Source organism: Spermophilus citellus, assembly GCF_964194105.1.
Source record: "Spermophilus citellus genome assembly, chromosome: 17".
NCBI classification, from domain to species: Eukaryota; Metazoa; Chordata; class Mammalia; order Rodentia; family Sciuridae; genus Spermophilus; species Spermophilus citellus.
In genome coordinates this window covers 74,257,237-74,280,036 of record NC_138199.1, presented here as the reverse complement: position 1 = coordinate 74,280,036, position 22,800 = coordinate 74,257,237, and the positions used below count along the sequence as shown (strand labels likewise).

Genomic DNA, 22,800 nt, shown 5'->3' with positions numbered 1-22,800 from the left:
CTGCACATGGCTGGTCCGAAGCCTTAGTATTTGTCTTCATTTCATCACAAACTTCTGTGGCCAGCCACACACTGTACCTGGGGGACACTGCTGCTGGCAGCGTGGACCTTGCTTCCAGGGCTGGCCAGGTGTGTCTGGCCCTCAGTGTGACCAGCCCTCCTCTCCTGCCCCCCCCACCTCACTCTACCTTCCTCCTCTTCTCCATGGGGTAGGAAGGTGGGCGACTCTACCTTCCTCTTCTTCTCCATGGGGTAGGAAGGTGGGCGACTGGGACGAGGGAAGGCAGAGGACTCGGGGGGTCAGAGCCTGAGTCCACAGCTTGGGTCTGCTCCTGGCCTCTGGCTTCTGCCCTGCCAGCTGCTGGGGCCTTGAACGAGTCTCTTGACCTCTGTGCTCCAGTTTCCCCATCTGTAAAATGGATGTAATGACAGCTCTAGGTTCACAAGGCAGTTATGAGCGTCTGTTGAATTAATAAGTGGAAATTTCTTAGAACCATGCCTGGCCCCGGGGGACCTGTGCCTGGCTCTGGGGAACCCGTGCCCGGAGGTTTGTTGAACCGTCTTCGTCTCCTATCATTCCATCCCCAGGGCCTGCCCCTCCTCTCACTACTGTCCACTACGACTTCACCTGCCGTCCTTCATGTATTCAGCGGGCACTGGGCACTGCCGAAGACCAGCCCTGACTTCAATCCTGGGGACAGGACGATGAACAAGGTCAGCGTGGCTCTTGCCCGGGAAGCTCACTCAGGGGACACCTGCACACATTCAGTCTGCACCACCTGGCAAGAAGTGTCCCTCCCGCCTTCTAATGCTCAGAGGGGCTGAGGCTCTGTGGAGGGGAAGCGCCTGGCCCGGGCCTCATGGCTGGCAGGTGGCCCAGCCTGGTCTGAGTCTCCTGCCATCCCACCTTGTCAGCCCTCCAGGCTTCCTGGGGACTTCTGAGTGCCCCTGGCAAGCAGCAGCCTGAGGGAGCCATCCCCAGAGAGATGGCACTCAGTGCACCCACCAGGCCCCCCCATGTCCTCCCATCCCGTCTGTGCTGTGGGGACAGAGGGACCATGGAAACGAGCAGTGGGTGCCTGCAGGCTAGAGTGACCCAGAGAGCACCGGGGGCTGCCTGGAGCTGTTCCCGGAGCCTGTCCTTAGCTCTGGATTCCAGAGTGGCACAGGCAGAGCCGCCCACTGCACACTTCTGAAGGGCCCGCTGGTATTGGTGGCAGAAGCACTGGACCATGTGTGGGAAGATGGCCTCGGTCCCTTTTGGGATTCAACAGGGTCCGAGCTTTGCAGAATCTTCACTGGCAGAGGGCAGGGCACCGACATCCTTCAGAACAGTGCTCTGGACTGAGTCCATGGACCCCCAACTTCCTGTGTTGAACTAACCTGAGGGAGGAAGCCAGGAGGCGGTCCCTGGGCTCTGGGCAGTGGTCAGGGCAGGAGGGATTAGTGCCTCCAAAAGGCAGTGCCCAGCCCCTCCTGCTGCAGCGGGAAGGCGCCCTCTGTGAGCCAGACTCCCAGCAGACACTGATCCACGAGATGCTTCCTCTTGGACTTTGGTATCCAGAACCTGGAAATGAACTTCCACTGTTTATGAGCCACCCCACCGATGGCATTTCAGATAGCAGCTCCAGTGGACTCCAGGGGACTGAGGTACCTCCAGACCTAGGAGGCCATGCTGCTGGTCTCCCCTCTATGGTTAGAATGAGGAGGCCCCCAAATCCCGCCCCACCGCACAAGCCGGAGCCCAGGTTTCCCACGCATGTGTCCTGGGTGGCCGCGAACGCACCAGAGGCAAAGCTGCCCAAATCCCGAGCCTCAGCCTGAGGGGGTCCAGGCCCCTGCTGGGAGCCGGGTTAAGAGGGGGTCCTCAGGAAGGGCTGAGACTGAAGACGCTAGAGGGGCCATGGGCTTGCTGGGATAAGTCATTCCCGCATTTCAGGCTGGTCAGAAAGCTGCCCACAGGGCAGGGTCATCAGGCAGAAGCCACCTAGGGACGGGGCTGAGTTGTTCTGGAACGTGCTGAATCGGGGATGACGTTGGGGTGGCGTGGTGCAGCAGGAAGTGGGGTCATCAGGCCCCTTTACCCCTGCGATGGGTTGAACAGGATCCCCCAAATTCTTGTCCACCTGGAACCTTAGCAGGTGAAATGGGATCTTTGGAAACAGGATCTTTGCAGGTGTAATTCAGTTTAAGATGAAGCCAAACCGGATCAGCATGGCCCTAATCCAATATGACTGTGGCCTTATGTCGAAAGACGAAATCACCACCAATTTAGTTTGAAGGCTTGTTAGCTGGCGCGGGATGATTCTGCAGGGTGGTGGAACTGGTTGTCACGTCTTTATAAGCGCACGTCACAGCTGTGTAATCTGGACAGTTCTGTTCCCTTACCGCCCTTCCCCTCCTCCTCCTCCCTGGGTCTCCTTCCTGTGCTCTGCGGCTGTCCCTTGTGTTTCTGTGGCTTTGTTGCGTGTGACTCTAGAATCAGGCGGCACCGCGTCGCCACGTGTTCTGATACCCAGAGCGGAGCCGGGGCTCAGCAGGTGGAAAGGACCAGGGAAGCACAGGGCGGGTCGGCCATCTCGCAAAGTCCAAGCGGAGGGGCTCCCTGGCCATGCCAGCTACAGCCGTGTGTGTGGGAGCTGCTCCTCTCTCCTCTCTCTGTCTCCAAGGCTCAGGTCAACAGCTCAGCTGCAGCTTGGTGACGGGAGCCTCCCCTCAGAGCCTGGGTAGCTCCTCCCCAGGACCCCTGAAGGAGCCGGCCTCGCCGGGCCTCTGGCACTGTGAGAGCACACGCTCCTGTTGCTCCAGGCCACCCTGTTTGTGGCACTTTGTCGTGGCCACCCCAGGAGAATCCCACAGTCCCTTCCCAGGCACCATCTCTGGGCATGAAGGTGGGTCTGGAGAGGGACCTGATTTTCTAGTCCTTGGGACACTGCTCTGAAGAAGGCTTATCCAGGGCAGGCCAGACTCAGTGCAGCACACAGGGTAGAATGACAGGAGGCAGAAAGGGGTCTTCCTCAGGCGCTGGTGAAATGGCCGGCCCCTCTGGCCTTGCATGCAGCCTGTGCCCCACTGAGCATCACTGGGCCTGAGCGTCCAGGGGCGCGTGGGAAGTGAGGTTGGGGTCAGGGCTGCAGTCATAGGTTTGAGAGCCGCCTACATACAGGTAACCTGTAGGATTCTGCGGGTTGGTGGCCCACCCTGGCCTTGTCTAGCTGCAGGGCCCACTGCCCAGGGAACATCATTCTGATTTGGGATCCAGCACAGATGGAGTGGTCTCCTATCTGTTTCAGCCAGTGTCCCCCCTGGGCACATCTCTGTAAATTTGACATTTATGTTCACTAATCAAAGTAAAAACCCAATCAGCATTGATTGCTACACGATGTAAGGCACTTCAGATTTTGGCAACTTTGATTGATGTGCATTTGTTTGCTTTCAAAACAAGTGATATTAGTAGACACATATTCCTGGCATGTGAATAGATATATACTATTTCATCTAAATATCCCAGTGTATGCACATGGTCTGTGTGTTTTGATTTTTTGTCTTCATGCCGAAATACTAGAATTTGCTTAGCCCAGGCCTGGGTTGGTTTAATTCCCCTTTCAAAGGTCTCTCTGCATTTCTGGAACATCAGCTCCAGAGGAGTATGCATGAGGACAGCAGGACAAGGTGCCCCAGGCAGGGCCCGACCTGGGACTGTGTTAACCAGCTAATGCCCAGAAAACACCTCCGGTGAGACCTGGCTGGAGGAATCCCAGGTCAGTCCGTGGCATGCAGAAGCTTGTACTCACAGCACCCTGAGTTCATCAGCGCGGGCTTTCTGTGAAGACCCCCCACACACAGGCCTGCCATTTCAGCTGATCTTAGCTGGCCCCAGCCCATCGACTGTCCTTCAGGGTCTTAAAGACCTTGCAGCCCTGGGCAGCACATGGGTAACAGGGACCTGAGCAACTGGCCTGGGGCCTTGGCCAGCACAGCACCTCTTCCCGCATCTGGGGGTCCAGACCACAAGAGGGGACGAGGACAGAGGCAGGGAAGGTACCCCTGCCTCCACTGCTGTCCGTGAGAGTGGAACTGGGTGACATGTATATATGCCACAGGCCAGGAACGTGTTGGGGGGTTTCTTTGTGCAACCCGATGACCTGGCTGCTGGAGAAGACCCCGGGCTGGGGACTCAGGGACAGAAAGCCTTGGAACAAACATCCCTACAGATGCTGCAGGTCAGGGGTCTCCTTGGAACCCTCTCCTTCCCCCACTGGAGCATCAACAGGCTCCCAGCTTCCAGATGGCGCAGCCTCTGCCGCAGTCTGGCTGGGCACAATTCAGGAGCCACTTGTCAAAAGAAACGAACTTTTATTTTTAGAACTACAAACACCAAACAAAACAGCTCCTCAGGAAAAAACCCTCAGAGCCCAACTGCCACCACCGGCTTCCACAAGCCTCTCACCCACACAAGCCTCTCCACCTCCCACAATCCTCCTGCTCTTGAGGCCGATTGGCTGGGTTGCATGGGCGGAGCCAAAGAAGTCCCCCAATGAGCAGCTCCGTGAAGGAGCCAATCAGCTAGATGTTGCTGGGGCCGCTGTGAGCCAATCATCAGCTGGCAGTCTGAAGGGCAGGGAAACAGCCCAATGAACATCACCGCAGAGGAGCCAATCAGCTAGATGTTTCTGGGGCCGCTGTGAACCAATCATCAGCTGGCAGCTGGAAGTTTGCTGGCAGCTGGAAGTTTGCTGGGGTCCCTTTGGCTGTGGCTCTCAACATCTCCCCCTCTCTGTTTAAACAACAAGCATGTGGCTTGGGGACCATGCCTGCCTTAGGTTGTCCAATACTACATATGGTCCTTACCCGTCTTCAGATGAGCTGACCTCAGGGCGTCAGCCTCCTGTCTTAGGTTGGTACCATTGTAATTGGATCTTACCCGTCATTGACTACGGGTCCAGTATACAGCCACACCTGTGGAGAGGTCTTTGTCATGACAAGCAGAAGGGAGGAAGATACACCAAGCCAATTGACGGCTCTTGTTGGAAAAATTGTACCACCAATGACATCATCAGCAAAACTACCCCAACACTACCACAAGTCGCTGCACCAACAGATAGTTCACAATGCATACAAGTGACACATAGTTTAGGCAAGTTCTGCAAGCAGTTCAGTGATGGCTATTGCAGAAACTGTAGATTAGTTTTATCTTTGTCTTTACCGGCACTGGGATGAAGATAGGAATTCTGGCAATAATGGCTAAAGAAAAAATTATGTAACATTCCAGAAGGCACTAAAAGAAAACAATTTTCTTAACAATTTACATTATCTTGAAGAGAATTATTAAATATAATGAAAAGGAAAGGTGAGAACTATTAAATATAATGAAAAGGAAAGGTGAAAGTAAACAAACAGATCTGTTAACCTCCTTTTTTGTTTACATATTAAAATAATCCTCAACAGTTATTTACCCAATTTAAATTAAACCATTTAAATCACGTGAATAAAAAAAATATTTGGATCCATTTTTTCATGAACGCTCATCATATATGATATATGGACATACGTACATTCAAACATATAACACAAAACACAAGTGTGCACACATAATATAATACATACAACACATAACATAATAGTAAAGGCCTTATAACTTTTTACAGGTGAAACCTCCATTGCAATGTTTAAAAACTCTATAGTCAAAAAATAGAACTGATCAGCAAAATATTAACCTAGGTCTGTATGAGCTCAAAAAACAAACTTAGAACTTCATGATATGGGAAAGGGCAATAATAAAATAGATATTGAAAAAAGCATCCTGATTCTGTCGCAGATGTAAGGATAGCCAAATTGGAGTTTTGGATATCAGCTGTTATGGCTTTGAGCCAAATCATCTTCTTTTTGGTCTGTAGAAATCGCTTTAGTTAATCTCTCTGGAATCCAAATCGGCTGCTGTTCTTCCTGTGGAAACACACAAACAGGCCCCCAACTCCAGACAATTACTGGGTCAGGACCTTTCCATTGTCCTGTTAGAATATCTTTCCAAAGTACCTTGGGCTTATGTACATTTTTTTGGACACATATGCCTTTCTGCAGCACTAAGTCCTGATGAATCCAAATTTAAAAAGTTTAGAGTAAAAAGGGTTATTTTAAGTTTATCTTTGGGGAATATATACCCCTTCCCAATTCCGTCTTTTTGCTTTAATAAGTACATTTTAATAGTTTGATGAGCTCTTTCAACTATGCCTTGTACCTGTGGATTGTGTGGGATTCCTGTTATATGAGTAATGCCAAATGATGAGCAAAATTGTTTAAAAGAGGTAGAAGTATAACCAGGGGCATTATCTGTTTTTAACTGTTTTGGAATGCCCACAGTGGCAAAATTTTGTAAGCAATGAGCTATAACATCTTTAGTTTTTTCTCCGGCATGAAGGGAGCCCATCAAAAATCCAGAAGTATCAACTGTAACATGCAAATATTTTAATTTTCCAAATTCTGGCAAATGTGTGACGTCCATCTGCCAAATATGGTTAGGTATCAATCCTCTAGGATACTCCAAGATTAACTTGTGGTAAAAAGGTCACACAATTTTGACATTATTTTATTATTTGTCTAGCTTGTTCCTTAGTTATTTTAAAACTCTTTTGTAAAGTATTAGCATTGACATGGAACCTTTTATGAAAATTTATAGCTTCTTCTAGTGTAGAGAAAATATGTATGTCATGTGTAGTTTTATCTGCTAAGTCATTGCCCAAACTAAGGGCTCCAGGCAATCCTGTATGTGCCCTGATATGTCCTATAAAGAATGGATCTTTTCTGTCCCAGATTAAACTTTGTATAGTGGAAAACAAAGAGAAAACAGTAGAAGAAGGGGAAATCCTACCAGCATCTTCAAGGGATACTATAGCATTAACTATATACTGACTATCAGAAAATAAATTAAATACAGAATCTTTAAACATCACAAAAGCTTGTAATACTGCATTAAGCTCTACATTTTGAGCTGATTGTTTGGGTACTAAAAATGTAAAAGTTTGATCAGGTGTAACTATTGCTGCTGTACTATTATTTGACCCATCAGTGAATATATTTGGAGCATTCATGATAGGTGTTTTTCTTGTCATTTTTGGAAAAATTACAGGATGCAATGACCAAAAAGACAATAAAGGATTAGATGGTAAGTGGTTATCAAATGAAACATTAGATTTGCACATGATTATTGCCCAAGTATTTAACTCATTAGCTAATTCATCAATTTGATTCATAGTATATGGAGTAATAATTTTATTGGGAGAAATTCCAAATACTCCCTTTGTTGTTTTTATTCCTTTGAGAATTAATTGTCCTACAGCCTCAGGATACCTAGTAAGAATAGTGTTAGGAGAATAAGATAAATGTATCCATAATAATGGATCTTCTTGCCAAAATACTCCTGTAGGAATATTTTTTGTTGGTAGTACAATAAATAATAAAGGCAAACTTATATCAATTCTATCCAAATGCATATTTTCCATATATGTTTCAATGATTTTTAATGCCTTTCTTGCTTCAGGCGTTAACATTCGGGGTGAATTTGGATCTGATGGACCTTTTAGGATATCAAATAAAGGTCCCAATTCTCCTGTTGGAATACCTAGATAAGGCCTTATCCAATTTATGTCTCCTAATAACTTTTGAAAGTCATTAAGTGATTTGAGTTGATCTACTCGTATTTGAATTTTTGGTGGACGGACCATGGTTGAGGATAATAGAACTCCTAAATAATTAATTGGAACATTTAATTGTACTTTATCTATTGCTATCTCTAGATTATAATTTTTAATAAGTTTGTAAGTGTGGCATAACATTCTAGCAATGTGTTTTTATCTTTATGTGCCAATAACACATTATCCATATAGTGAAATATTTGTAGTTCAGGGTTTTGATTTCTAAGTGGCTGGATTGCTTTGTTAACATAAATTTGACACATAGTTGGGCTGTTAGCAATCCCTTGAGGGAGTACTTTCCGTTCATATCTCTGATCAGGACCTTCATGATTCAGTGCAGGGATAGTAAATGCAAAACGTGGACTATCCTCAGGATGAATTGGAATTGAAAAAAAACAATCTTTAATATCTATAACTAAAACATACCAAGTTTTTGGCAAAGCAGACAATTGAGGAATCCCCGATTGAGCAGGTCCCATAATGACCATTTCATTATTAATGGCTCTTAAATCTTGCAATAATCTCCACTTACCAGATTTCTTTTTGATGACAAAAATGGGAGTATTATGGGGAGATACAGAAGGTTGTATATGTCCTTCCGCTAATTGTTGTTTGACCAGATCATGGGCTACTTGTATCTTTTCTTTAGTCAAGGGCCACTGAGGAACCCATACTGGTCTTTCTGATTTCCATGTAATTTTTATTGTCTCAGTGGCCCTTTGTGAAAATCCAACCCATGTCTGTCTGTTCCTTGATCTATTTGTATTGGTGGTGCTATACCTTGTTCTTGTTTTTCTAATCTTTTTCTTTTTCTAAAACCTTGTCTAGCCATAATAGTGGGTTCATTTTGATTGATGTTATTTGTTAATGTCAACCCTAATTGATCTAGGACATCTCGTCCCCATAAATTTATAGGAAGATGATCCAATACATATGGTTGTATAGTTCCTTCACATCCTTCAGGATCCTTCCAATCTAATACCATTGCACTTCTATGGGGATTAGTCGCCACTCCTAGGCCTCGAAGCGTTTGAGTGGCTTGTTGTAATGGCCAATGTTTTGGCCATTCTTGACGAGAGATGATGCTAAGGTCTGCACCTGTATCCAGTAGCCCATTAAATTCATGTCCTTGAATATTTAGTTTTAGCATGGGGCGAGAATCTAAATTTAAAGAAAGCATAGCCCAATCTACACCTGTGGAGCCTAATCCCTTGGAACCTCTTTCTACAGCATGACTGGAAAATTTATCATGTAGGCTTGGTATTATTAGTAACTGTGCTATTCTATCTCCTGGTGAAATTACTGATATACCCTTTGGAGAACTGGCTATAATTTTTATTTCACCTTCATAATCGGGATCAATTACCCCAGGACTTATCAAAAGTCCTTTTAGAGTAGAAGAGCTGTGTCCCAATAATAAGCCTACTGTTCCTTTGGGAAGAGGTCCTTTTACCCCTGTGGGAATGATTTGAACTCCCATCTCTGGAGTTAGTACTGATCTGGCAGAGGCGCAGATGTCCACAGCCAAAGGGGCCCCAGCAAACTTCCAGCTGCCAGCAAACTTCCAGCTGCCAGCAAACTTCCAGCTGCCGGCTGATGATTGGCTCACAGCGGCCCCAGCAACATCTAGCTGATTGGCTCCTCTGCAGTGATGTTCATTGGGCTGTTTCCCTGCCCTTCAGACTGCCAGCTGATGATTGGCTCACAGCGGCCCCAGCAACATCTAGCTGATTGGCTCCTCTGCGGTGATGTTCATTGGGCTGTTTCCCTGCCCTTCAGACTGCCAGCTGATGATTGGCTCACAGCGGCCCCAGCAACATCTAGCTGATTGGCTCCTCCACGGAGCTGCTCATTGGGGGACTTCTTTGGCTCTGCCCACGCAACCCAGCCAATCGGCCTCAAGAGCAGGAGGATTGTGGGAGGTGGAGAGGCTTGTGTGGGTGAGAGGCTTGTGGGAAGCCGGTGGTGGCAGTTGGGCTCTGAGGGTTTTTTCCTGAGGAGCTGTTTTGTTTGGTGTTTGTAGTTCTAAAAATAAAGTTCGTTTCTTTTGACAAGTGGCTCCTGAATTGTGCCCAGCCAGACTGCGGCAAGCCTCCTTGGGACAGCACCTCCTTCAGTCTAGCCAGAGGGTGGCACCCCAACCTGAGGGCAGCTTGGCCAGGCCCGACCGTCCCCATGGCCATCGCCTAGGTAGTCCCAACCTGGCCCTGGCGAGAGCAGCTCACCTTAGCCCTCCAGCTCTGCAGCCCCAGGATGTCTGCCCCAAATCCACACGTGGAAGCCCTAGATCCTGATGTGACGGGAGATGGGAGTCCTCGGAGGTGACTAGGGTTAGATGGAGTCTGAGGGTAGGGCCCTCATGACGGGATTAGTGCCCAGAAAGGAAGGACACTGTCTCCATCTCTTTCCTCCACGGGAGCAGGCCAGGAAGGGACCTAGCAGGCTGCTCCTGGTCTCAGATATTCAGCCTCCAGCACCATGAGAACCTGAGTGTGTGTTTTTAAGCCACTTATTTATGGTGTTTTGTTGTGGACGCTCACCCAGACTCATACAGCCTGTGGTGAGCAGGCAAAGTGGGTGTGGGTCCTCTGAACTGTGTGCCCCAGTTCACTGTAGCACTGGTGAAGTCCTACCTGAGGACCTGCGGTGGGGGAAGATGCATGTGGACAGCCACCTGCAAGTCGAGGGCAGGCCTCAGAAGACCCTGACCCTGACCACAGCCCAGTGTCAGACTGGAACCTTGGGAACTGACAGGAAATAAATCTGTGCTGTCAGGCCCACCAGTCGGCCTCACTCTGTGACGGCAGCTCCAGGAAGTGACCCAGGTCTCAAGCCTCCCGAGCAGCCTCCATGACGCTTCCTCCCAGGTGCAGGCTGTCTCCAAGGAGAAACAGGGCCAATGGAGTACGTCTGTGTAAATATCAACAGGGTCACTCTACAGAAGCGCAGGCAGGGAGCAGGGTGGACACTGAAGCAGACGCAGACAGAATTCCTTCCTCTCCAGGAACCTGAGTTTGGCTCTTAAGGCCTCAGGCTGATGGGATGAGCCCCACCCAACACATTGCCAAAGCTCAGCTCCCTTATTTAAGGTCAGCTGATGGCAAGCGTTAGCCACACCTGTAACTTTTTTTTCCAGAGTTACCTGGAGTTAAATCCCATGAAGTCACTGGGTGCCACAGGCCAGCCCCACCAGCAGCATGATGATCCCCACCCCAGGAGTGTGGGCTGGACCTGACACCCCATTTCAGCCAAAGTGACGGGCTACTGCTTCCAAAGTTAGGTCACACAAAGACGGTGGCTCCGCCTAACCCCAGTCTCTGTCCTCTGTCGTACTGGAGGGGACAGAATCTGTGGAGAGGCCCATGCGACAGGGACTGAGGGAGGCCTCTGGACACCAGTCAGCAAAGAACAGAATCCTAGCAACAGCCTCTGGGCAAGCTTGGCAGTAGACCCCCCTCAGGCCAGCCTGGGGTGACCCCAGCCTCACCGACATCTTGACTGTGGCCTGCGAGAGCCAGTGAGCCAAGGACCAGCTGAGCCACCCCAGTTCCTGACCCCAGAAGCTCTGCATAAATAGGAGTGCTGCATCCCGCTGCCCAGGAGTGAGAGCTGTCGCCCAGCGCGCAGGTGACTGACCTGCCATCCAAGGCCCCCTGCCTTCTGCTCTGGCTGGACTGAGCTGCCTGCAGACCCCGGAGGCCAGAGCCTCCTACTTCCTGGGCCTCTAGTGGCTGCCATCTGCCGGGATCACTCACTGGTCCATCCCAGTCCCAGCTTTTCCCACCTAGCATCTTCCAAGGCTCTGGTATTTTCCCTGCAATAACAGGTTTTTATACTGCCTCCCCTCCCCTCCCTGAGCCCCTTACCCACTGTCCCTTCTCCCCACACCTTGGCCTCCAGCCTCCTCCCCAGAGCCAGCTTCAAGGGGGACCCTGTGCTCAGCTCAATGGTCCACGTCGCGGACTTGAAGTTCTCAGTAATTTCTGAACATGGGCCCTGGATCTGCATGTTGCACCAGGGGATGCAAATGGTCTGCTCCTTCTGTGTTGGGTGGTGGGTTCACTCCCTCTGGCCTGCAGAATACTGAGGATGGGGACTCTGTTTGGTTACACTTGGGACCCCAGGAAGTATCTGTCTGCTGTGTAACAGGGACTCACAAGTGAGATTGAGTGAATGTTCCCAAGCAGCAGAGGCTGGTCCCTGGTGGCTCCAGGTTTGGATGGGCGAATCCAGAGCTGGTCAGGTGAATCCAGAGCGGGTGACCTCCCTGATTCAAAGCCTGGGAGGAATCACTCTATCCAGGTTGGCTCCTCACATAGTGGATGCTGGAGGCAGAGTGGCTGTTCATTGGTTGCGGGCACTGCATGTCGCGGGCCACCAGAGGATCTGTGCCAGAAAGCCACTTCCAGCCAAAAAAATCTAACAGCTGGCCTGGCATTTGAATGTCCCCAAATTGCTATTACAAGATAGTCCACAGGGCTGGGGTGTAGTTCAGTGGCGGAGCATACGCCTGACGTGTGCCGTGCCCTGGGTTCCATCCCCAGCTCTGCAAAATAAATAATTAGAAGATTAGGTAGGTCTTCACTCACCCAAACCACGTGGTACTTTGCACATGCAGAAGACTCGGCCAAAAAAACACTCGGGCAACAACCTGGGCTTGGCACGTGAGGCAAGGGGGCGAGAGAGGGGCTTAATCCAAATTAGAGCCTGGGGTGGGGGTGGGGGTCGCCCCTTCAGCCTTATCCCTTATCTGCCTTAGCAGGTGAAGGTAGGAACCAGGGTGTGGGCAGGCTCTGCTGGGCCTTGGCTGCCAAAAATAAGATACACACCACAGTAAATCCTTGCTTTGAGCACCCTAATCCCACGCTGTCTCCCGAGGCTACAGGCAGAGCAGCCATTCCCTGGAACACAGTGAGAGACACTGAGGGAGGGGGGGGCTCCAGGCACAGGCACACAGCTGGGGCAGCCACGGTTCTGGTTTCTGCAGGGTCCATGTTTTACACCTGCCCTGCCTCTGGCCCCTGGATGTGGCCTGTCCTGGGCCCTGCACCATCTGCCTGGGTCACCTTGCCATGATCCCTGCCTCCCTCACCACTCCCCACCCCACCCCACTCCACTCCTGGGGCATGATTCCCAGGGCTGGCACCCAACCATCTCCACTGTTGACACTGCTCTCCTCGTCCCCAGGCCGGGTACCATGAGCCGGTTCAGTCCCAGGCCCAGAGCACACGGAAAACACTCCCACCAGCCAGGCTAAGCCTGCTTCCTGCCTGGTCCGCCCCTCTGTGGGAGAACCCCAGGAAAGGCTCCCGTCCACACTTCCCTTCCCTCCCTCCGCCCCACGACCGACCCTGGTGCGTCCCGTGTCCTCACCCGCTTCCTGTGGTGCGTGTACGCCCTCCCTGGGAACTAGGAGTCAAAGTGTCTACTCAAGGCAATTGTCTGCCGATCTGCCTTAGTATACACTAGGTTAAAACAATACGAAAGAAACAAACAAAAACCCCACTCAGCCTTCTTTCCCATTGCCAGGACAGGCAGAGGAACTGATTAAATACGCACCTCTCTTTTAACCCTGATCGTCCACTCATCCAGCCACCCATTCACCCACCCACTCATCTCTCCACCCATCCCTCCACCCACCCACCCATCCATCTAAGATTAACTGAGCCATGCAACAGTTTTTAAACATCTCCCAGAGTACAGCTTGTCCTTCTACTTTGTTACAATATATTTTTTTTTTGGTTTAAAAGTTTCGAATTTTGCAAAAGTTAAATGTATTTCTTATTCTGTATAATTTATGCTTTTGGAATCTTACCACATCTTTCTTTAAATGTCCTAAAGACATTCTCCTATATTTTCTCCTAAAAAGCCCGTATTTTTTTTTTAAACGTTTTGCCTCCTCACATTTAGGCCTTGAATTCAACTGATTTTCATGTCCTCATGATCTAATCACCTCCCCAAAGTTCCTTCTCCCAATGCCATCACCCTGCATCTCGGATTTCAACCTGTGGATCTGGAGGAGACAATGCCCAACAATTTGATTCGATTCTGACCCCTACAGTTAGTGCAGATCCCACAAGTTAAGGGACAATTCATTCAGCAGCTCCTACCAGACACCAGATGCTAATAGGGCTACTAAGGTGCCCGGGTGGCCTGCATCTCCATCCCCTGATCGAAGACTCGGAGGGTCCCACAACCATCCTCAGGTCCAGTGATTCTCTAGAATAAATTCTGGGGCTGAAGAAAGTTTCCTACTTAGGATTGCAGCTTTATGACAAAGGACGACTCAGGAAGAGCCAAATGGAAAGACACACAGGGGGGGTCTGGGGGGAGGAGGGCCCAGAGCTTCTCGGCCCTTCCCAGGTGTGTCACCGTCCCACCTCCCAGATGTGTTGACCAACCCGGAACTCCTTGAGGGTTGTGTTAGAGTTTCACTATGGAGCCATGATGGGAGAAATCACTGGGCATTGGTGACCAAGTTCAATCCTGGCTGGCTCCTTGCTCAGGAGGTCAGGGAGTGAAGCTGGAAGGCCCCAATTCCTGGTGACCAGCCTCCATCTCCAAGCCACGTGGACAAAACCATTCTTATCACTCAGGAAAATCCCAAGGATTTTAGGGGCTCTGTGCCCGGATCTGGATACAAAGACCAAATATATATTTTCATTTTACCACACACAGACATTCCTGTTTTTTTTTTGTTGGAGATATGACCACCTGGAGAAAGGCTATTCCCCATTCCCTGTGACTAACATGACCAGAGCACTGACCTATGGTCCAAAGGGTGTAGTGGGGAGTGTGGCCTTCAAGATGTGTCCTTCGAGATGGGGACAGATTCTTCTTCACTTGCTCCATTCGGTGACCGGGGTTGGGGTGCGGGATCAGGCCATGGTGAACCAGGATGAGAGCAGCCCTCCAGGTGGTAAATGAACACGGACGGAGTGGACATCTTGGACAGCCCATGGGACACAAGTGTCAGCCCTGGGCCATCTCCAGAGACGCACGTGTGTGGAGAAAATGCACCATTTTGTTTAAATCACTATCAATTCACACTGATACCAATTAAATGCAGCCAAATATTTATCCTAAGTGACCGTAGTTGTTTATTGTGTCAGCTGGAAAGCCGGTAAAATACTGAATCAGATGATGGAGTTAGCTAATGGTCTTGTTCTTGACTCCCAAGGAAATGAAACCCATGTTGTATCATTAGGTAGTATGCTTTTTTGGGTAGGATTTAGATGTACGTTTCTTATTGGTTTAAGAAAATTCCTGTCTACTCTTGTTTGCTGCAAGAAAAACAATTTTAGTCATGGGTGGCTTCTGCATTTTATTAAACACCTCTTTCATCTATTAAGGTGGTCCTCAGGGCTTTCTGCCTTCATGTTTTAATGTGGTGAAATACATCAGTAGATATTTTAGTGATAAGGGTCTTTATTCTTGATTTGTCTTTGTATTCATTTAGATGGATTTCTATACAGGTTGTGGGACCTGGTCTGTAAATTTGACTTAGATACGCACATCTGTGCTCATTCTGCAGGAACTGTTTTTGCCTGCTTTGGACATCAAAGCAGGAGTAGGGGGCCTCCCCCTGTCCACTCCAGGAGACTTCTATGGAACAATTTTGGTCTGATGACGGTGACTTTTTCCTTGACATTTAAGACTTTCAATACTGTCTGACTTGGGGATTTTTTTCTCCCTTTATTTTTTTTCTTTTTTTCTCTTTTTTTGCAAGTAGATTTGTGACTACTGATTTAATGTTCTTAAAGTTGATAGGTTTTCTATTTTTTTTTTTTTGAAAGTTGGATAGTGTGTATTTTTACACATTTGTTTATTTCACCTGCCATGACCTATTTTTTACATCACGTTGCTCACGGGATCTTTACATTTTTCTCAGGGATCCTGCTGTGAATTTGTGCCTTCCTGAGAACATTCATGTGTTTTTACCTTCTTCATGATCTTTATTTCCAAGAGTCTATCGACTTGGCCTTCTCATTTGTCTTCACATTTGTTGGCTCTTTCCTTTGTGTATTTTCTGACCTTGAATTTCTGTCCTTGTCTTTATCATTTCTTTCCTTCCATTTCTCTGGGATTATTTTCTCATTTCTTATATTGAATTCTTACTTTATTAATGTCCACGGTGGCTTGCCAACTAACAAGTGTTTTAAATCATTCTGTTACTGCATTAGATACATCCCATGTTGGGATATATATTTTCGTTGCCTTTGAGTTCTAAATATTTGATATTTTTTTATGATTCATCTTTTGAATTACTTAGAAGTATGTTTTGAACCTCCAAAAATTTGGATTTTATATTTTATTATTTAGTGTCAGAGAGGAAGTGGTCTATATGATACCAGTTCTCTGATAGTCACTGAAACTTCCTTTGTAACCTAAAACCTGATTAAGTTTTAAGTGTCTGATGTCTGTTTGAAAACAGTACTTAGCTCCAGGGTATGTTTAGATCAAATTTGCTCATTGTGTGGTTCAAATCCTCTATGCTCTCACTAATTTAAGCTATGGCTTTCTCACGGAGATGTGTTAAAATTTTTCACCATTATGGTGGGATTTTACTTTCTCCATTGGTTTTCTTTTCTGCAGGCAAGAAAAAATAGATGTGCAGAGACTCAAGACTAGTGTATTTTCTAGAAAAATTCTTTCATAAAGGCTTGTTTTTGTCCCAGTGACTCCTTTGTCTAGTATTAACATTTCTATACCAGCTTTTTTTGGTATACATATTTTCCCAACCCTTATTTTCAAGCTTTATGTGTTGTTGGATTTAACTGTATCTTAACATTTTTGAATAGATGGACTTCTTCATCCAGTTAGTCTCTGTCAACTGACAGGCAAGTTTAACACATTTACTGTTATTGTAATTACCAATACACTTGGATCTAACAGTTGTAGTTGGACTTCTACCTATTATTTTACTGCTGAGACTTTAATTTCTTCCTCCCATCTTTCATGTTATTTCTGGTTAGTATTTTATTTTTAATCTTCCTGATTCATCATCATTATCATTATTAATATTAATATTATTTATATACTGCTAAGTAGTTTGACTGTCATAAAAATCTCTCCAGAAGTAATTTCTACTCCACTGAAGGAAACCTCTAAATAGTTTTCCTAGTGAGGATCCATGAAGGATAGCAAACTCTGTCTCTGAAAATATCTCCATTACAACCCTCACTTCTGGGTGATAGTTTAGCTAGGTATGTAATAGTACTTCAACAGATACGTTCCCTCAATACTTTCAGGATATATAGCATTGTCTTCCGGCATCCATTGGTGATGCTGAGAATTCTGTTAATCAGACAGTCATTTCTTTTCAGGTGGTTAGTCTCATTTCTTTGGTTGTTTTTAAGATCTGTGTCTTTGATGTTCTCTTGTTTCTCTACAGAATGTCAGATGTGTATTTATTTTTTAATCATCCTGTTTTCATTCTGATGACTCATTTCTTCACTTATGGAAAACCCTTGTTAAAACATGTTGAATTTCTTCTCCCTTGTTGTCTTTATTCTGTTCTAAATTGTAAAATGTGTCTTCAGCCTACTCATCCTACCTTCCAGATTTCTTTGCTATACATTTATATTTTCATGTTTTTTATTCTTTGTATCTCTGTGCTGCGTTTTGGATGATTCCTGCCGTTTCTCTAATTCTTTGGTGTTTTAGTTTCTGCTATTTATCTCAAAGTTAATCTACAATTCCAATAGAGATTTTTCACTTCTAAATCTCGTTGATAGTTTTTCAGGTCTGTTTTCCCTTGTTTCAGAATATCCTATTCTTACTTTATGGCTCCAATTCCTTCTTTAACTTCCACATAATTTTATGTAAACTTTAAAGTAAGTAAAGATGTTTTATTAATTTCAGTTTTAGGGAGCTGGCATCTTTGGTGATGTCTAGTGTCTCTCATGGTGGTTTATGTAGATGTTGTGTAACATTTTTGTTTGGAGCCTATACTCAGTGTTTGCCCTGGGTCCTGGGAGGGTCCAGCGCGTTCCTTTTCCTCTAGTCAGGTTTCATATTTGCTTCTGCCAACACTCAGGTGTACACATGGTCTGGATCGGTCCTTAGGGTCCTTCATGACTTGGGCTTCTCAGCCTCTCAAGCAGTGAGAAGTCACACTCTGCCTCTACTTTTTACATATCCCTGGGGTTTTCACTTCTGAAATGTAGTTCCTTTTTCCCTCCCTCCCTCCCTTCCTTCCTCTCTCTCTTTCTTTCTTTCCAAGTCCCTTTCTAGTCCCCTCTGTTCCACCTTCAGGGTAGCCCTTCACAGTTCCGGGTTAAGCTGGGACTCTTCTGGTCACTCACCTTGAATGAGCCCCAGATGTCCCCATCTGTCCCCTTTGGAGCCTCAGCCCCCACCTTGAAAGCTGAGGTCATCAGGTATCAGTCAGATATCTACCTCTGCCCTCCCACCGGACCCTTGACCCTGTTTCCCATCCTGAGGACCCCACCCCCTTTCTTTCTAGTGTGAATCTTTATTCTAGAAGCTGTTTGGTGGTGATGGCCTCTTTGTTCTTTTTTTTTTTTTTTTGACTGCAGAATACTCATACTCAATTTATTGACATTACTTAGCAATTTATTGGACAGAGGTCAAACTCTTTGTTTTTTATTAAGCACATTCCACAGTACAAAGCTGTCATGAATAATATCTGTACAATTTGTTTCAATAGCTGTTCAGACACAAATTTATTTCCAACAGATAATTGGCAAACATAATTAATTACAAGTTAGAATTAGACTATCCCAGTGCTTTAAAACATTAATATAGGGCTGAGGATGTGGCTCAAGCTGTAGCGCGCTCACCTGGCATGCAGTGCGGCCCAGGTTCGACCCTCAGCACCACATACAAACAAAGATGTTGTGTCCGCCGAGAACTAAAAAATAAATATTAAAAATTCTCTCTCTCTCTCTCTCTCTCTCTCTCTCCCCCTCTCTCACTCTCTCTTTAAAAATAAATAAATAAATAAAACATTAATATAGCAGTAATTTACAGTTGCTCAATTATGTTAGAAAATAAAGTCCAGAGTACGGCTGGGGTTACTGCAGTAACCCCAGAGCCAGGACTCCTTGGGTGCCAAAGTCCCCTGCTATAAGTTAGTAGGCACAGTTCAAAGGTTGTGTGCATATTCAAAGGCCATGATTTCCCAAGGAATGAGAGGGACTTCTATATTAAACATGCAAAAACAAAAACAAAAAAATATCCATTCATTCAGAAAATGTGCCTCCCCCTCCCGGGCTTCCCCAGCCAGTCAGACCGCACGGCTGGGAGGCGAGAGGGGCCCAGGGTGAACCTGCCCTCACTGCCAAGCTCACGGCACCCACCTCATGAAGGGAGGGTTCTTTTTCACACTTTCAGACTCAACTTCTCAAAAACAAATTAATTTAGTAAAATGTGGGAAGGATATATTAAAAATATAAAAAAGGAAAAAGCGGAACTAAAAGCAAATCCAACCTGATAAGCGAATCACAGACACATTGATCCCACACCGCTCTCCACGCAAGGCCAGAGCCCAGGGCCCTCCCTCGGGAGGAGGTGTGCTTCCCGGGAAGAGGCTGCACTCACAGAAGTGGCTTATTGGTCCTTTCACGTGGTATAGACATTCCTTGATCTTTGGAAATAAATGGCAAGGGGCAAATCAAGACCTACTATCGAGGAGGGAAGAGGGTACCGGGACGCCAATGTCCACTCCCTGTGCTCAGAGTGACAGTGCCGTTCTCTCAGTGGGCTCAGGGCCCTCACAGGCCTCAGGCTGCGTGTCGCTCTGGGGTGCCCTGCCCTCAAGGGGGGCCTCTGGACCAGCCTGCCTGCTCTGCAGGCTGCAGCGTGCCACAGGCCCTCGACTCCCTGGCGGGGCCAGGTGGCGTGAACTCTGGAGCCAGGAGACCCAGTCCACGGAGCATCTTGTTCTTTCCTTCTCAGGGTCGCTATCGCACAGAAGGACGGTGCTGACAGTGAAGCCAAATGAACACTATGGGACGTGACCACGAGGACTCAGGAGCACTCATAAGGAAAAGAACAACGATGACGACAAGTTGTAAGGTACCTCTCTATTGCATATACTGCACAACAAATAAAACATCTGTGTTCAACTTTAGAAGTTACATTTTAAAACAAGTTCCCATTAAAAACACACACCCCCCACACACCAGGACAGTGTCGGATGAGAACGGCGCATGAATACTGCAGGAAGGTCCGGGCACCCTCACAACCCTGGCCTCGGGCTCCCAAGCCAGCTGTACGCAGCGGGCACCCTGCTTAGTGTCCCGGTGCAGGGCCAGCTCCAGCGACCTCGAGGTGAAATTGTTATATACATCATATCTACATGCGGATACGGCATCTTAAATTAGGAGGCAAGCACATGGACGAAGGCGTCACTCTACCAGATATCAGGAGATGCTGGGGACAGAACAGTTAATCAAAGAAAAGAGCTATATTACCTGTGGCGAGATAATATAACTGGCTTAGCAGTTCTTTAAATTAAAAGAAACTGGTACAGAAAGGAAGTATAATCCAAAACACATGACCAAAACAATCCAGAGAGATTTTTCCGTTGTCCAACATTGTCCCTAATACAAGTCAGAATTCATGACTTGGCCAGTCACAAGGAGAACGCTAACTTCTGAAAAGGAAAGCCCTGGACCTCCTGGGTAGGTGTTTGGCACCCAAAACTTCACTGAAGAATGTTGTTTCTTAATATCAGACCAAAGTGCAAAGCATATAAATTAGAGCCAAGTCTTCTCTTGACGGTCGATTTACTTCTGGAAAACAGACTGCATGTTCCTCTTCTATGAACAATTTACATTTGAAGCAGTAGGTTTTTTTTCACTCGTGGGGGTAGGGAATGGGCTTCTGTTCTACTGGAAGTTGGTGAAGTGAAGGACTCCTTCTCAAAGCAGAGCCGGAACCAGAGGTGGGAAATGTCGGACTTGGAGAATGAGGCTGCTTTGCATCTACCCAGCGTCTAGAACCACTTCCAGCCTCGTGCCACTGTGAACGAACTCCCTTAGGCATCTGGTAGCCATGTAGCCAGTAGTTCAAGACTAGGAAACCCTGAAATGAGTAAAGGTGCAGACTGTTATCTGGAGATGTATGTGTAGGTTCTGGAGGGAGAATGGGTCTCATTCTGGGCACTGGGAGGCACGTTTAAGAAATCCCAAATCAAAATAGTGTCATCATGGGAGCTACTGATGATTTGAAACTCATCAAACTGTAGCCGAAACACACGTCCAGAATGTTCCACCAATGTGCGCAGACACAAGGTGCTTGCCGGGGCTCGAGGGTCAAGAGCAGCTTGCAAGTCCCAAACTTTAATTTTCCCATCGTAGGCGCCACTGTCAATCCTCTTGTTATCGAACCGAATACATCGCACCAGTTCTTCGTGCCCCTCCAGGACTCTCAAACAGGCGCCACATTCGATATCCCACAGCCTAATGGTGTTATCTGATGATCCACTGACAACCAGCCGATCCCTGTACTGCAGACAGGCGATGCCTCACTTGTGCCCATTCAGAGTCCGGACGAACTCACAGGTGCTCCAGACTTTGATGGTCCTGTCACCGGAGGCAGACACGATGTACTTATCATCAAAGTCTACCACATTAACTGCAGCACGGTGGCCAACCAAGACACAGCGTAAAGTGATATCGGTGGCAGAAGCCATGTCCCACACAGCAATAGAGCGGTCCTTGGAACACGTCACCATCAGACCGTTGCTGAAGCGTAAGTGCTGTACGGCTTCATTGTGATGGATCAATGTGTTAAGAACTTCCCCTGTGTTCACGTCCCAGACTCTCACTGTGGAATCCGAAGAGCCACTTACAATGACACGCTCGTCATACTGGAGACAGAGGACAGAGCCTGTGTGTCCTGTTAACACTTTCAAACATTCCAGGCTGGTTTTATCCCAAATCTTAATAGAATTATCTCGTAGGCCACTGATGATTTTCTCATCATCGTACTGTAAACAGTAGACACCTTTACTGTTTTCAGAGCAGCACTGAATCCTCTGCAAGTTGTGTCGTCCACACCGCCAGTTGGATTCTATAGTCTCTATATCCTGGATAATCTTTGGGTATAATGATCTGTAGAATGAATTAGGAGGGCCATCTGTGGGTCTGTTTTTAAACAGGTACTGATCCCACCCTCTTCTTTCTGAAAGTCCCTTCCACAGAGGGTCCGTGCGTACCATTCGCTCAATCAGCTTCTTCCAGAGCATTCCTTCTGAGATCACTCGCTGCCATTCTTTACAGACCAGCTCTGCTGCACACAGAGACCTGGCATCCAGGTAGGAAAGAATGTTTTCTGCTATGTGATCTAAGCCTTGCTCTGGCAACGCAGTAATGAAGTCCCGCTGCAACATGGGCTTCAGGTAGGAGTTAATATGTCCATGCTGATAGTGACACATTCGTGAAATCAGATGCTCCACGAACTCCACTTGATCCGACTCAGACCACTGGTCAAAATACTTAATACACAAGTCCTTTTCCTTTTGATAGTTTCCTTCCGATGGCCTCTTTCTGGAGACAATCTGCCAAAGAGTATTTTTCTTTGGGGACTCATCTTCATTTTGATCTTCCATAACTGAAGTGTTCATGAGCTCGATGGTCTTGTCCTCAATCACCGAGTCGGGCTCCATGGCGGCCCCAGCGGCCCCGCCTCGCTCTCCCCGCGCAGCAGCTAACGGTCAGGGCGGAGGAGGCGGCGGCGGAGGCAGCGATCGCACCCACTCTAGCTGCCAGCCCGCCCGGGCCACCCGGCCTCTTTGTTCTTGAAGAGAGGAGATCCCAGGTCCCCTTGTCTGCCACCCTACTGGGACCCTTTCCCCTTCCATCCACCTGGGCTCCCCTGTTTAACACAAAGGGCCCTTGTGGAGCGAGGCCAGGGAAGGGCCAGGGCAGGGGAGAGGCAGGCTGATAGTGATGGAGGGAAACGTGGTTGGGTGGCATTAGGGACCGTCTCTACAGGATGGGCCTGGGGGGATCTGCTCTGGGGTCACAGAAAACCTACTTAAATTGGCAACTAATTTCAGAGTGATTTAAGAGGCACCTTCAAAGAGCCGTCACCCCGTGGCCAACTAACTTCTCTCTCTGCAGCACGATTTCCTGGGA

At 47.5% G+C, this 22,800-nt stretch overlaps 1 protein-coding gene across 1 annotated transcript; it reads right to left on the bottom strand.

Annotated features, from left to right (window-relative positions):
• Positions 1-19,294: 19,294 nt before the first annotated feature.
• LOC308636297 (F-box/WD repeat-containing protein 11-like) lies at positions 19,295-22,440 on the bottom strand. Its single transcript, XM_081271718.1, has one exon. It carries the CDS (start codon positions 22,326-22,328, stop codon positions 21,186-21,188), a length of 1,143 nt encoding a protein of 380 aa, XP_081127844.1. The 5' UTR covers positions 22,329-22,440; the 3' UTR covers positions 19,295-21,185.
• Positions 22,441-22,800: the final 360 nt, after the last annotated feature.

Coding starts and splice junctions, on each gene's coding strand:
- LOC308636297 (XM_081271718.1), bottom strand. CDS start 22,328: ATGGAGCCCGACTCGGTGATTGAGGACAAGACCATCGAGCTCATGAAC.